Consider the following 15,648-nt stretch of genomic DNA (forward strand, 5'->3'; position numbering starts at 1 on the left):
CTTATGTGGTATGTGTCCTTTATATTTGAATAGCAGTCTCCCTACTCTACTGTTCATGTGTTCCAGAGGTGTCCCTTGTGTTGTGTGTATTCTCCTGTAGAAGTTGAGCTTTCATTGCTTTTGCCTTGTCAGTAGGTGGGATTGACTCCCAGGCTGACTGGCTGTGAGAATTGGCTATGCCCACAGTGTATGAGCTGCTGTATGAGGGTTGACCCCTCAGAGGAGACTTGGCCCCTGTAGGCTCTTGTGCCTGTAGGGAATTCCCTTTGGGTGTACTGCTTGTAGGTCCAACCAGGTAGTGCTCTGGTTTGTCTGGGTGTATTGTTTCTGATGTCTGTTGGGCAGTGCTTCTACACAGGGCAGTTTTGGCCCTATCTATTACTGGTCTGTGGCTACCTGGTAGGTGCCTCAAAGCTGTATGCTGATGGCTGCTGCCCGTGCTGGGTCTGGAGGCATGTGGGGGTGGCCTCTCTGTGAACTGAGGCTGATGCCCACCAATATTGGTCCTGAGACAGCTTAGCAAAAGGCCCAGGGCCCCCTATGACTGTTGCCACCTGTCAGTTGCCCGTAAGGCCCAACTATTAAAAGAGGCTCCTTAGGAGTGTGTGTCTGGCTGGTTGATCTGATGTTGAGGGTGCCCTCGGCGATGCGGCAGTGGCTGGGCAGGATGGAGTTCAAGTGAGTCACAAAATGAGCTGGTGGTTTTTATAACGTTAATGCAGATTCAAATCTTACACCAATACCTGGCCTGTGACCCGCTTTTATAGCCCCCTCAGGGCACTGCAGCCAGCCTTCACCTCAGGCTCTCAAATTCCCGAAAGCTGGTTCTGAATGGCTGTGGTGCAGGTTTTGGGTCATTGTTCACCACCAAAATCTCCAGAGGTCGCTGTGGACTGTCTGCTGCTGCAAAAAACCCTCCATGGCCTGTGGAGGTGGGGTGAGGCACCAGGCACCTAGGGTGATCCTGGCAACACAGATCTAGGTGAGCGGGGCAGGCCCCTAGGACACCACAGGGTGTGGTCAGTGGCCCCCATAAAGTCAGAGCAGCGTCTGCTCCTGTACTGGCAACGCAGTTCACAAAAATAAACCGAGATGGCCGGCCCGGTGGCTCAGGCGGTTGGCGCTCCATGCTCCTAACTCCAAAGGCTGCCGGTTCGATTCCCACATGGGCCAGTGGGCTCTCAACCACAAAGCTGCCGGTTCAACTCCTCGGGTCCCACAAGGGATGGTGGGCTGCGCCCCCTGCAACTAGCAATGGCAACTGGACCTGGAGCTGAGCTGCGCCCTCCACAACTAAGACTGAAAGGACAACTTGACTTGAAAAAAGTCCTGGAAGTACACACTGTGCCCCAATAAAGTCCTGTTCCCCTTCCCCAATAAAATCTTTAAAAAAATAAAGAAATCAATCCTGAAAAAAGAAAAAACAAAACAAAAACAAAAAACTTTATAAAAATTAAAAAAAAATTAAAAAAATAAGCCAAGAACGCTTTGGCCAGATACCACCAGTCACCGCTCACACCAGGCTGCGCAGCTCCCGGCCCAACGCACTGTGGCCAACGCTCTACCCCCTGTCACAGTCTCTGCCTGTCTCAATCTGCAGCCTATGGGGCAGGGTCAGTGGCCGGGCAGCCAGGAATGCCCCAGCCAACATCACACAAGCAGTGTGAAGGGCGGGGACCCAGGGCCACACCAAGGCAACGTGCGCATGCGCTTGCGCTTGCGCTTGCGTGGATGCTCCTGGAGTCTACCTGACCAGTGCGGTCAGAACCTGACCCTTTGGGGGAGGGCTTAACCCTGAAAAGATGGCACCTTCCTGTAATCCCTGCATGTGCAAGCTCCGCACAGGGGGAAAAATGGCCACACAACCTCCAGCTCCTGCACCAAAGGCACTCAATTCAGTCCTTCCCTGCAGGCTCCTGGGAGCCCTGAGCTGCTGCTCTCCTCCCCAGAGACCGGGTGAGTGCTCGCCAATGAGTGAGTCTGTGTGTCGGCTCCACAAAAGGGCAACTGGGTCTCTAGTAGCTTCTCTCCGCCCCACCCTGATGGGCAGAGAGAGTCCTCACTGATTTCCACTATCAGCCATGGTGGACACAGGACACCTGGGTGGAGAGCCTGGCGCGGGGTGGGGATGAGGTGGGGTGGGCCCTCTCTCTACAGGGGAGGCCTCTGCTACTGAGGTGTCCCTCCCGGGGTTCGCCCCTTCTCTGTGGACCTGGAGTCAGCCTGCCTCACGTCTCCACGCCTCCTATCGGTCTCAACGTGGCCTCTTCTTTAAATCCTTAGTTTTAGTGGTTCTGGTTCAGCTAGTATTCGGATGAATCCCAAGGTTGATTGTTGTATAATTTATTTGTAATTTTGGTGTGATCCTGAGAGGCAGTTGGTACAGCGCCTGCCTATTCCGCCATCTTAGCTATCCCTCTCAATACAAAAAAATTTGAATCAATGAACTCAGCTTTTACCTTAAGAAACTAGGAAAAAGAAGAGAAAATTAAACCCAAAGTAAACAGAAGAAAGTAAATAATAAAAATTAAAGTGGCAGTCAGTGAAATAGAAAACAAAAATAATAGAAAAAAATTAATAAAACCAGAAATTAGTTCTTTTAGAAAATCAATAAGTTGATAAAGCTCTAGTCAGAATGATAGGGGGGGAAAAAGAGAAGATACAAATTACCAATATTGGGAATGAGAAAGTGCATCACTACAGATATGAATGATATTAAATGAATAATAAAGAAATATTAAGAACAATTTTATGCCAATAAATTGACAACTTAGATGAAACGAACAAATTCCTTGAAAGACACAAATTACAAAAGTTTATACAAGGAGAAATAGATAACCTGAACAGCCCTGTATCTATGAAATACATTGAAAATGTGGTTTAAAATATTCTCAAAGAAAATTCCAGGCCCTGATGATAGATTCCACCAAAAACATTTAAGGATGAAATAGTGACAATTCCACACAAACTCTTCCAAAAAATTGAAGACTACTTCCTCACTCATTCTATGACGTTAGCATTACCTTGATACTGAAATCAAAGACATTACAAGGAAAGTTCAAACCAATATCCCTCATTAAATAAATGTAAATTTTCTTAATACATATTTAGCATATTTAATCCAAAATATATTAAAAGGATACTATATCATGACCAAGTGGGATTTAACATTTGAAAATCGAGCAATGTAATTTAGCATGTTAACAAACTAAAAAAGTAAAACCATGTAATTATCTCAGTAGATGCAGAAAAAAGTATTGACAAAATCCAATATTTTTTTCTGATAAAACTCTTAGCAAACTAGGAAAAAAAAGGAAACTTTCTCAACCTGAGAAGGGACATCTACTAAAAACCACAGCAAACATACTTAGTGATAAAAGACTGATTGCTTTTTACCTAAGACCAGAAACAAGATAGGTATGTCTTGTTACACTTCTATTTACAGTGGTACCTCGGTTTTCAAACGTCTCTGTTGATGAACATTTCGGTTCATGAACGCTGTAAATTTTATGTATCTATGGTATCATTAGATAGTAAAATTCATGCTAAATTTGCAGTTTTAGGGGTTGATTTTAAAAGTCTGGAATGGATTAATCCATTTTGCATTACTTTCTATGGGGAAACCGCACCTCAGTTTTCAAACGTTTCAGAACTCGAACGGTCTTCTGGAATGGATTACTGAAAACCGAGGTTCCACTGTAGTGTTGTGTTGGAGGTTCTAGCCAATGCAATCAGGAAAGAAAAAGAAAAATTTTCTTTATGTGCCATAAATTTTCCTTTAAGCATTTCTTTAACACCATCTCATAAGTTTTCTTTTGTGCTTTTATTTTCATTTAAAGTGATGTCTAATTTCCCTTGTGATGTTTTTCTTTGATCCATTGGTTATTTGAGATTGTGCTGTTTAATTTCCGTATATTTATGAATTTCTCAAATTTCCTTCTTTTATTGTTTGCTGATTTGATTCCATTGAGTCAGAGAATATATTTTGTATGACTTCAGTTCTTTTAAGTTTATTGAGGCTTGTTTTATCACCTTCATGAATTTGGGGTACATATATGTTTATAATTGTTATGTCTTTCTGGTGGATTGATCCTTTTATTATTATAAAATATCCTATTTCTCTAGTAATAATTTTTATCTTAAAGTCTATTTTTTTCTAATGTTAGTATAGCTACTCCAGCTCTCTTTTGACTACTGCTTGCCATGGGTATAATATGTTTTGCCACTCAGATTTTTTCTTTTTTTTATCATTTATTATATGAATAACTCAGTCGTGTGTGTTTTTATGGCTTCTACATTTTGAACAGTAGTTTTTTCTTTTCCATTTCAAGGTGATAATTGTTAATTTGGTGCAAAAGTAATTGTGGTTTTTGCAATTATTTTTAACCTTTTAAACGGCAATTACTTTTGCACCAACCTAATAACTCTCCCATGTTTTTGCCTATTATTTTTATATCTTCAATTTTTAAGTTTATGTCTTTGGTACATTTGACTTTGTTTGGTACTTGGTGTAAGATTTGGGTCCAACTTAATTTTTTTTTCTTATGTACCCAATTGTCTCAATACAGTTTATTGAATGGTTCATTTTCATTGCTGCTTTGGGCTCTGATATCTTTGTCTCATACTAAATTATCAAGTATATTTGCATGTACTTCTTACTGTCTTCTTTCTTCCATTATTCTGTTTGTCTACTAATACACCAAGACCACAGTATTTTATTGACTGAGGTTTTATAATGTCTTAATATATCATCATTCTAGCCTCTGTACATTTCTCTTATTTTTCAGAATGTTTCCAACTATTCTTGTGTGTTTATTTTTTTATATCAACATTACATCAGTGTGCCTACTTAAAACAATCTAATAATTCTAATATTAATCTTAGTAATATCTAAACCTGTTAGTATTTCCTAGGATCACATTTTATTTATAAATAAACATATTGATTAGCATCTTTTTGACATTGAATATTCCTACTCAGAAACATGGTATGTCTTGACATTTGTTCAGACCTGTTTTCATGATCTTCAGAAGTATTTTTTTATTTATTTAAATCTTTAGCATGAAAAGTTAAAATACATATGAAAATAGAATAATATAATTAACCACCACTATTGACCAGCTTCAATAATTATGAACACATCGTCAGTATGGTTTATTGACCAATGTGATTTATTGTCAATATCTTACTGCCTCTCTTCTTCCCTTCATCAATATTTTAAAACAAATCCCAGACATTACATTAAGAAGTATGGTAAAGTTTTCTTCATATAGTTGTGTATATTCCTTATTAAGCTTATCCCTTGGCATTTTATCTAACTATTAGTTGTTGTTTATATATAGGAAGATTTATTTCTGTACATTAATTTTGTATCCTTTCATTATTTCAAAAATATTGGTCTGGTTTAATTTGAATTCACTGATTTAAAAAAATAATAAGGTGAATCACCACTCTTCATAATTAGTCAACAAGATTTCACCAATATTTTTACTTGACCTGTTAGAAATATGCTAAAATTCTAGGTATAAACTAATGTAGTAAGGTACTAGTCTTGTTCCAAACAATATGACTGTGGCCTGAAACATAATGAGCAACCTCTGTAATGGCACTGCAAACTTACCTGGGATTCCTATCCTATAAGTTTCTGTGGTAATGGGGGTCAAATATACGGTGATGGAAGGAGAATTGACTCTGGGTGGTAAAAACATAATACTATATGTAGATGTATTATAGAATTGTACACTTGAAACCTATGTAGTTTTGTTTACCATTGTCACCCCAATAAACTTTAACTAAAAGAATTTAAAATTTTTAAAATTGAAAAAAAAAAAAAAAGACCTGAAAAACTTGGTGGTCTTCACTTTCCTGTGATTTTATAATATCCTATGTGCAGTTGCTGGCCTCTATTATTCCTGTAGACCTTGAAATCAACTCCCTGGTGGTAAATCAGGCTTTTAGGAAGTCATATTAACTCTTCTGAACCAGTAGGGGACCATTTCAATCTTTTGAGTTCTTATGAGAAACACTCATTAGATGTATTAGGAATCACGTTGCGGTATGAAGACTAATTTTTTACATAATTTCTTGTATATCATCATCAGTATCCTGCTCTTTAAAACACTTTGTTTTTCAAACTCAGAAAGTTTTAACAGTCACTTTTGACACTTTTCTGTGTAAATTGATTAAGCTGTTCTGCTGGAGTAGAGTCAGGGATTTGGGGTCAATACCCATTTCAGAAAATTCTAATCAGCTTGAGTATTTATATCTCCCTTAGGCTGTCTCTGAAATGGCATGTGGTTTTTCTGGGCTCAGTTATTTTCTGAATCCAGATAGGAAATTTCTTTTGGATTTAATTTACACAGGTAAATTAATTCTAGTTTATTCCAAAAATTAAAGCAACTTTTCTTCAGAGAACAGTGCTTTCTCCTAGGTTGCAATGACTTAGTTTACATGACACCTTTTAAATGACAAACACATGTGGATAGAGATAAATATATCTCATTGAAATGGGGAGACAGTTTTAATATGACACATGATATCCTTGATACCGTATCATATGACTTTGACCAAGTTTTAAGTGACTCTTACTATTTAAGGTAATAGTACCTACTTCATTGAGTTTTTATAGAAATTAAGTGAATTGATGTATTTGCTTATATGAGCACCCAGCGTATAGTAACTTTTAATGAGTGTTTGTTAAATACATAAAAGAAAATAAAACCTGAATACAGAAAAATTGACTTTCCTAAAATAGGTCAAGAAAAAACTGAAATTGTACAATCTGTTTTCTGTCACCTCACTCTTGTTGAATTAACTTCTTTCCTGCATATATAAATAGTTGCTAATTTGAACAACCTCTTTCATTTTAAAGATTCGCCGATTCTCAGTCCAGCTAATTCTGCGATCAATTTAAGTGGAGCTCAGGACCTGACCCGGAATAAGAATGTTGTGAAGCCACTGGCTTTATCTTTGCAGGTTGTAGGGAAGACTTTTGCTGCAGGTGATGTTTTCCTCACTTATATTTCTTTGGTAAATATATAGTCTATAAATGACTTGTGTGAAACTTAATTGACAGTTTGGTAGAAGGAAACAGAAGCTGCTTCTTTGTCAATTGATGGCAGAGGTGGTGCTGTCCATAATAATGCATTTTTATAGAAAGCTTTATGTTCTCTATGTTCTAACCAGAAGAGTCCAGGAATGACATTTGACACACAAAGAGAGAGCAGGTTGATTCCATTTGATAAACATTTCTTGGGTAGCTGTTATGATGAGGAACTGGAGATACAAAGATAAATGAAGCTCAATTCTGGACCTCTGATGTACTGATGACTTAGTAGGGGAGATAGACCCATGAGGAGAGATTTTTGGTGTACTGCAATAAATATAACAATATACTAGGGGAACGTGGACAAGGATTAAAGTTTTAGGTCAACATTTTGGGTACTAATCAAGAAAAAGTTCTTGGAGGAGTTTGGTCTTGAACTATGAAGGAGATATTCACTGTACAAAGGAGTGAAGGAAAAATATTTCAGATTCCGAGGAATGCAGGGGCAAAGCTTGAAAGGAAAGAAGCAGCATGAAGTATGCAGGAACTTACAGCAATTTGGACATGTTAGAACCATAAAAATGTAAAACTCAGGGAGTGGCAGGAGGTAAGCAAATGGTGACAAGGGAAAGGTCACAGGAGGCCAAGCTAAGAAGCATAGATTTTACTCTGTAACTTATGGAACAGAGAAGTGACATGGTCTTATTTGAACTTAAGTTAGATCATTTTGGCAGCAGAGAAAATAAGAGGTAGGAAAACTAGTTGGAAGTCAGTTCAGTAGTCTAGGTGAGAGGACCAGGTCCTTGGCCGGGGCAATAATAGGTTGGAGAGGAGAAGACAGATTGGAGAACTAACTACTCAGGAAGTGAAATCAGTAGGAATTGACTGATTGAAGTGAGCATGAAGCAGAAGCGGCCTCAGTTTACGTCCACCTTTCTGGGCTAATGGCAGTGCCGTTTACTTGAGACAGGGCATACAGAAGGAGGAGCAGGTTCCCCAGGAGGAGATTGTGAGTTCCACTTTGGACATATTGAGTTTGATATACCCAAAAGACATCCAGTGAAGGGCTGTTCAGAAGTCATTTAACTTATCATAGGGGAAAATCAGAACTGATAAGGGGTGCCAAGAAAATGTATACAAGTAGACACTGTGGTCAACGTTGCTCAAGCAGTAGTTCACTGTAATCAGAAGTGTCTGGACGCTGATGGTAACCACTTTGAGCACCTCTTGTAATTGCAGAAGTCAAACGTGACTTGTATTCATCTTTTGTTATCGGTATACGAGTATATTGAGTATTACAATTTTAATACAGTTTTCCTTTCTTGAAATGTGTATACATTTGTTTGGCACCCTCCATATGTGATTAAAATAAGGTGAATAGGGTAAATAGTAACAGCCAAGGAGAAATGTAGGGTAAGGTAAGCTGTGGACTAAGGCTAGAATCCTAGAAAATTCCAGTGGTTAAGGGAAAGACATGGTCAGAAAAGCTGAAGAAAAATGAAGAGAAAGAGAGCATTCTTGGAAACTTTGCAACAGTTAGGTATCATAATTTATCAAGATCACATTTGTTCTTATGCTAGTCCAACAATTTTTGCAGGATATACCTTCTGATAAGCTTATAGACTTGAACAAATTAAATTCAAATTTTTACAGCATTAAAAAATTCACTAATTTGGATCTTAACAGAAATCTCATGGTTGCTAAAACCATCAGATGAAAGGCCGATGAACAACTTTATAATTCAAGAATTAGGCTAACAACTCTTGAATCCACTGATCAATCTTAACATTTATAAGAGAGAAAACTAACCATTATGTGCCTCCTGGTGGAAGCATACAATAGTACTTATAAGATACCCTTGCCCCCCCCCCAAAAAAAAATCAAACCTGAATCTGAGCAAGCCTGTATATCTAACAATTAATAACAAGTAGAGGAGACGTTAAATGATACTATGGATATCCAATCAGCAAAATCCAAAAAGTGAGAAATTCTGCTGAGTTTTCAGTGAATTAATTGTAAGAAAGAAAAAGGAAAATCCTAGATATTAAAAGTTTAAGGAACAGACTAACTAAATTCAGTGTGGAGCTCTTTTGAATCCCAATTCAAACAAGCCAACTGTAAAAAACCCTTTCTGAGGTAATTAGGGGAAATTTGAATCCTGATGGAATATTTGATATTAAGAAATTATTAATTATTGTTCATTCTAAGTGTAATAACGATATTATAGTTATGTTTTTAAAGCACCCTTTTAGAAACATATATAGAAGTATTTATGGATGAAGTAATATGATAAGTAAGTTTGCTTCAAACTAATCCAGAGCACATATATTTTATGTGGGGGTGAGGAGAAGAGATAGGAAGTACAGCTAAAGCAAGATTGGCCATGTGTTGATAAATGTTGAAGCTGGGTGGTGGGTATATAGTGTATTATACTATTCTCTCTCCTTTTGTATGTTTGAAAATTTCCAAAATACGAAGTTTAAAAAAATGTTTTCTCTTCTTCCAACCCATCATCTCCAAAGACTGCACTGAAAATGATTCTAAAAGAGCTCTTGGGGTCCTAGAAAATTATTTTTAGGTGACATTTCATTTTAATGAAGGTACTACTCTGATGGTGGTTATAGTTGGCTGTGTATAACTGGGCTGTCCTGTCAGGGAGATTTCTTTGAATCCTAGAGTGTGAGGTTTAGCGTATGGTCACAGCATCACAGAAAGCAGCGTCCTGTCCCGCCTCTGTTCTTAGTGCTTCCTCTCATCTACTACAGATGCTGCTAATGGAAACAGTAGCCATGGAGGGAAGACCAGTGCAACGAGTTCCACTCCAGCCCGCCCAGGCAATTACTCTTTGTCACCAAGACCTAGCTATGCATCAGGAGACCAAGGTACAATACTCATCTTAGAGTTTTGAAATAATGCCTGCCAATTATGGAGGAGATGCTACAGAGTTTTGGAATGATGAATTATCTCATAGCACACTCCCAATTTTTCCTTAGCTTCTGATACAGTGTTTTGAAAGTTTATGATTAGTATGGGCAGTGATGATTAAATATCTTGGTGATTCTACAAAATGAGCCTATGTAGGAAATAATATTGAAACAAATGTATAAGGAAGTGTCTTTAAAAACCACAGGTTTTGCTGACCAAAGTACAGGGTTCAAACTCTCTGTTGCAAATCTGAGCCTTCCTTTCACCATATACAAAATGGGATAACAATATACTTGTTCTACAACCTTACAGGGTTGTTGTTAGAATCAAGTGAAATAATCTGGGTAAAATTGTAAGTTGTAAAACAGTGTACAGACGTTAAGTGGTATTGTTACTGTGCCTTTTTCTAATTTTATCTTTACCTTTAGAAGAGTGACTTAGGCTTTCTGAGTATAATCAAATTAAAGGTTCTATGTTACGTTGGATTCTTTCCTTTCTTCCACTGCTAAAGACAAAGCTCATCTTTCTTTTTGCCTTCAGCTACCATGTTCATTTCTGGGCCACCAAAGAAACGACACCGGGGATGGTACCCTGGGTCACCTCTCCCCCAACCTGGTTTAGTTGTACCTGTTCCTACAGTTCGTCCTCTTTCAAGAACTGGTAAGATTCCAACAGAAGATGTTAGCTGTGTCCTCCAATGATCTGGTTCCTTGTGTGACCCATACTTGTTATTTCTGGCCTAGATGGTTCAGTCTGTGACTAGGACCCTGAAAAACACCTGTGGCCATTTTGGTGCCTACAGTTTAATGTTGAAAAGTTCATCTACCTTGCTACTAAACAGACAAGTGTAAATATACCAATTTTAAGACATAAATGGAGTTCTTCAAATATTTAAGTTTGTTTAAATGAGTAATTTTAAAGACTACAGAGAGATGCTATATACACAAAGATTTATGCCAATATGTTACTGTGGTTGCCTCTAGGTAGTACTGATTGATGATGAGTTGATTCTTCTTCACGCTTTTCTGTACTTTTCAAATTTTCTGTATGAACATATATGCCTTGATATACTGGCAGGGAAAGATAAAATACAAAACAGAATCCAAAAGACTACATGTGGAAAAACAACTAGAAGGAAAAACTACCAAAATGCTAAATAGTAGTTATCTCCAAGTGATGTGATAATGGTTGATTTTTTTCCTTTTGTTTTTCTCACTTCTAATTTTATATGATAAACATGAATCACTTTAATGAAAAAAAACAACAAACCATTAGACTTCTAAATTAAAAGTATTAACATTGCATTGATTTCAGTTGTATTGCCTTTAGCTTTTATGTCTAATCCTTCTTGTCAAACAACTTTTTTTCCAGAGTCCCTTTTATCTGCTCCAGTTCCACAGACTCCATTAACTGGAATTTTACAACCTCGACCCATTCCTGCAGGGGAAACTGTAATTGTTCCTGAAAACCTGCTGAGTAACTCAGGAATTAGACCAGTAATTCTGATAGGTAAGGCAAAAGAATCCCAAGTTGTGTCAGCTGGAATCTAGGAGTGTTTTTCCATCACATTGTTTGTGTATTTATTCATGTGTTCTGGAATATATTCATTTATTCATTTGTTGATTCTTTCAGCTTTTATTGGCAAGCTCCTTTATGCTATATTAAACATGTGACTGAAGTTGGGAATAAGGCAAGGTCATTTGGCCCACAAGGAGCATTGTTTAGGAAGGGAGTCTGTCATGTAAATAACAAATATAACACTCTGTGATACTTGAGCTGGTAGAGATTCACAACCAAGAACTACATGAGCTCAGGGGAGATGGAGCTTAACTCTGCCTGAGGGGCCTGAGAAGGCCCTTCTCAGAGGTGATGTTTCAGCTGGGTCCTGAAGAGTGGGCAAGAATGGACAAGATAGGGGAGAGGTAACATTTCAGTCAAAGGGAGCCAAACCACAGAGTAAAGGAGCAAGCTGAGCCAGCTAACAGGCCCCACTCAGGATAACCAAAAGGCCCCAAAGTTGCAGATCTGAACTGTGGGGAAGCATCTGTGAATGAGTATCTTTAAGGGGTCTGAGTCTTTCCAAGCTGTCTATAAGTGGAGGTGTAGAAATTTAGGGGTTCCTAGATTCCAGGACTTAGTGCCTTTCATACTCACTCAAGAGTTCCCTCATTTGAGGTCTAGCCTAGACCAGAAGGAGACTGCCTGCTTTACCTTTGGGACTTAACAGGTAGGGTGTTTAAGCTCCACTAGGTCTTTAGGGTATTATCTCCTTCTTGCAGTTGGCTTGAGTCTACTGGCATGGATGGTTTTGTTTCAAGCCCAGTTCTTCATCAGGCTTCCCTATCCACTGATCCTGGACCTGTAGGCACTGGGGGAGTCCCTGTTGTTTAAATTCCGTATGTCAGGAAGTTTTTATTGAGCATTTGAGTTGCATGCATATTGTAACTAAGCCTTGGAAAGATACATAGAACATGGGGACCCTCTGGTATCTGCCTTTTAGAAAGACTCACAGAGGGACTATCCTCTCCACCAGACTACCAAAACAGGGTATATATTCAACATATTTTTGTCCTGTCAACTTCTAAGATAATTTGAGGCTGTTTACTGACATTAGGAGGAGAACATAACAAAAAAATAGCTAAGATAACAAAAGGAGTAGAACCTCCAAGTATTTGCAACTGGTGGAATACTCCTTTTGATCAATGAGTATAGCTTTAAAAATATTTAAAGAAAACCTCAGGAGGTGAGATATGTTATTATAGTTTGTCTGTTTCTTTTCTGACTTCTTATCTGAAAAGAAACTTGATCAAGAATTTTATTAGAAGATATTTTATCATTGAAGTTTTACAAAGGATACAGGGATGTTTTGCAAACTCATTCATTCTTTATGGTAGATATACTCATATAATATTAACATGTCCTTTCTATGGAAAACAGACATAATATAATTTTATAGTATTTTGCTTCTTGTTCATCTGATTTAATATAAGGGTAAACTTTGGCACATCTGAGTGACTTCCCTGAGATTGATATATTTCAGTGATTTCTTTGGTACCCATCTCAGAGGGCAAGAAACTTTGTTAAGCATCTTTGTTCCTAATTGAGCAAGCGTATCTGGTTGGACACCAAAATGAAATATTGAACTTCACTGACCTACTTCTATTGGGGCAGGCTATGGCACTTTACCCTATTTCTATGGAAATGTTGGTGACATTGTTGTGAGTCCTCTGCTGGTGAATTGCTACAAGATTCCACAATTGGAAAACAAAGATTTGGAACAATTAGGGTTGACTGGCAGCCAACTCCTGAGTGTGGAAAACATGATTCTTCTGACGATACAGTATCTTGTGCGGCTGGGTAAGCTATTTTCAATAATCATTTGATGGTGACAATTTTTATTCTTTTTTGTAACATACTTTTTTTCTTTCTCTACTTTCTCATATTCATCCACCTGTCTCTTTCCACTTCTATCATTCTTTTCCTTCAACCCCATTCTCTATGACTCTCCCTTTCCTCTTCTTTATTTCTTTCCTAGCCCTTTTCTCCCCTTTCCACCACTTGCCCATTTCCTCCCCCCACCCCCCCAACCCATTTTCTCTCAGAGCCCTTGCTCCTGGCTTTGTTTCTTTGTGCCCTAGAAGAGATAAATTGCTCCACCTAGTGGCCAGTCTCATAATGGTCCTAGGGTCTCCAGCGTATTTGATAGACAGAACCTCAAAGGGCTGTGCCATGGTCACCTCTCCTAGGGAAGTCTGGCCAAGCCATCTCTCTGAAAGTGCAGCTGTCATTTGGAATGTAAATGTAGCCATTACCTTAGAGAATTATTTTCCAGTTAGCCTTTTTATCTTGTTTATCCACTGTCTCTACATCCATTTTTTTCTTCTCCAGCTACACCACTTTGATGTAGTCCCATATTGCTTTCCTTCATTGAGGTACGAACCGGACTCCTTGAAAGGCTCTCTGAGCTTTAGGGTAAGGGGGATACATAGGTCATGAACCCTGCACTTCCTCTATTTGATATATCTTCTGAGCCCCACAGTGGGTGTATGCAGGTGCCTTGACAATGCTGTAGTGATTCAGCAGCATTTACATCGCAATGTCCTTTATTTTGCAAACTGCAGTAGGCTATCTAATATGCAACCTAATTATACTCTTACTCTAGGACTTCCGGCCATGATTTACTTAGGAAGATGTTAAAGACGTCGAATTACACATAAAAATTTTATCTGCACTCTTGTGAATTTTTTAAATATTTAAAAATATTTTGGTTTTGAATAATAAAACACTGGGCTCTACAATGTTAAATTAAAAACAAATCTTCACCAGGCTCGATTCAGTGTTTGGAGTATCAGCTAGCAGCCATGGCTGTAACTCTTGGTGCCTGGAGACTGAAGGCCTGCTTTGACATGGGCTTTTGAAACTTGCAAGGCTTCGGATATCTCATGAGCCACTTTCATGATCAGCCTAGGACTTGCTAATCATGCCTATTAGTGGGTAATAAAATTATAAAAACCACCTGTGTCTGCAGCTCATTTGATGTCATAATTTTATTTTCTATGTACTGATTTTCAACTGTGTTCCAAGATCTAAAACCAGCTTTAGATGTATCCAGAATCAGTAAAACAAAAACATATATATAACAAACCAAACCAATCAGTAAAACATTTTTTAAATCTTAATAACAATTTTAAAAATCAAAGTCCAAGTTAATTAAGATGAACTAAATGGTCAAGACAAATATCTTCCCTTAAATTACTAAAAGTTCTTATTTTTTAAAAAAGAAAAATCTCCTTTCAGTTAAATAAAACTCTTTTCTGCCCTGCAGGATCCGTTCTTTCCTACTTGGAACAAATTAATAATGTCTTAATGTGCAATGTGAATAGCTATTTCTTTTTTTTTAATCTAAATTTTGTACTTTGGGACATTTCTTCTCCTCAACAACTAATTTTTCTGAAATCTTTGAAAATTTTTTTTCTTGTTTTTGCGTTCAGAGGCTTTGAAGAAGGGAGCAAGAATATTTTCACATATGCTATAAGTTATAAACATTTTAAAAAGTAAATCCAAACTTCTAAAAGGACAGGTCTAATGCTTTAATGGCGAGGTAACATAAGAAGAAAAGCAAGATTCTTTAGAAGGAACAGGACTTTCCACTACAGTCATTAAAAAAAAAAAATCTCTGTTATTTCACAATCTGAAAATCTTTTGAAGTAGATAATGAAATCAGCAAATCCAGAGATTCTTGAATGGCTCTGAGTCTGTTGGAACCTTGTCTTATCCTATGAGGGAGTTCTATCTGAAAAGCCATCAGAACTGATGCCTGGGCTACACTGAGTTACTTGAAGGAACAAAATTACTATTATCAAGAAAAGTAGAGAAAAGGCTCCTGCAATTTAGCTGTAAAGGCTGAGGATGAAGAAATGATGGGAGGTGATTGGAAGCAAGGCATTTTACTCTAAGAACTCTCTTACTTCATTTAAACTTTGATACATTTTTTTCCATTTCTCAATTCGTAACAGTAATTCAGTCAGAAATCTATAAAAAGTGAATTTTAAGGCAACAGGGAATGCTATGAACACGTTTGATAATTTTATTTTCCCCAAATGCCTTTATATTTGGATTTAATTATGCTGCCTTAATCTAAAACATATTATTTAATCGTGGTTTGGAGTGGGTCTTAT

At 37.9% G+C, this 15,648-nt stretch overlaps 1 protein-coding gene across 9 annotated transcripts in view; it reads left to right on the forward strand.

The window, feature by feature from the left end:
* The window catches only part of GREB1L (GREB1 like retinoic acid receptor coactivator), a 257,946-nt gene that overhangs the window by 176,496 nt on the left and 65,802 nt on the right, over nt 1-15,648 (forward strand). For all 9 annotated transcript variants that reach the window (XM_074340250.2, XM_074340251.2, XM_074340246.2 and 6 more), the window contains 5 exons: nt 6,872-7,000; nt 9,811-9,927; nt 10,511-10,630; nt 11,342-11,479; nt 13,142-13,327. In XM_074340250.2, coding sequence (XP_074196351.1) covers nt 6,872-7,000; nt 9,811-9,927; nt 10,511-10,630; nt 11,342-11,479; nt 13,142-13,327 — 690 coding nt within the window. The remainder of the gene's footprint in view (nt 1-6,871; nt 7,001-9,810; nt 9,928-10,510; nt 10,631-11,341; nt 11,480-13,141; nt 13,328-15,648) is intronic.

Source organism: Rhinolophus sinicus, chromosome 4 (assembly GCF_057876585.1).
Source record: "Rhinolophus sinicus isolate RSI-liver-muscle chromosome 4, RSI-T2T, whole genome shotgun sequence".
In the NCBI taxonomy this organism is placed as follows: Eukaryota; Metazoa; Chordata; class Mammalia; order Chiroptera; family Rhinolophidae; genus Rhinolophus; species Rhinolophus sinicus.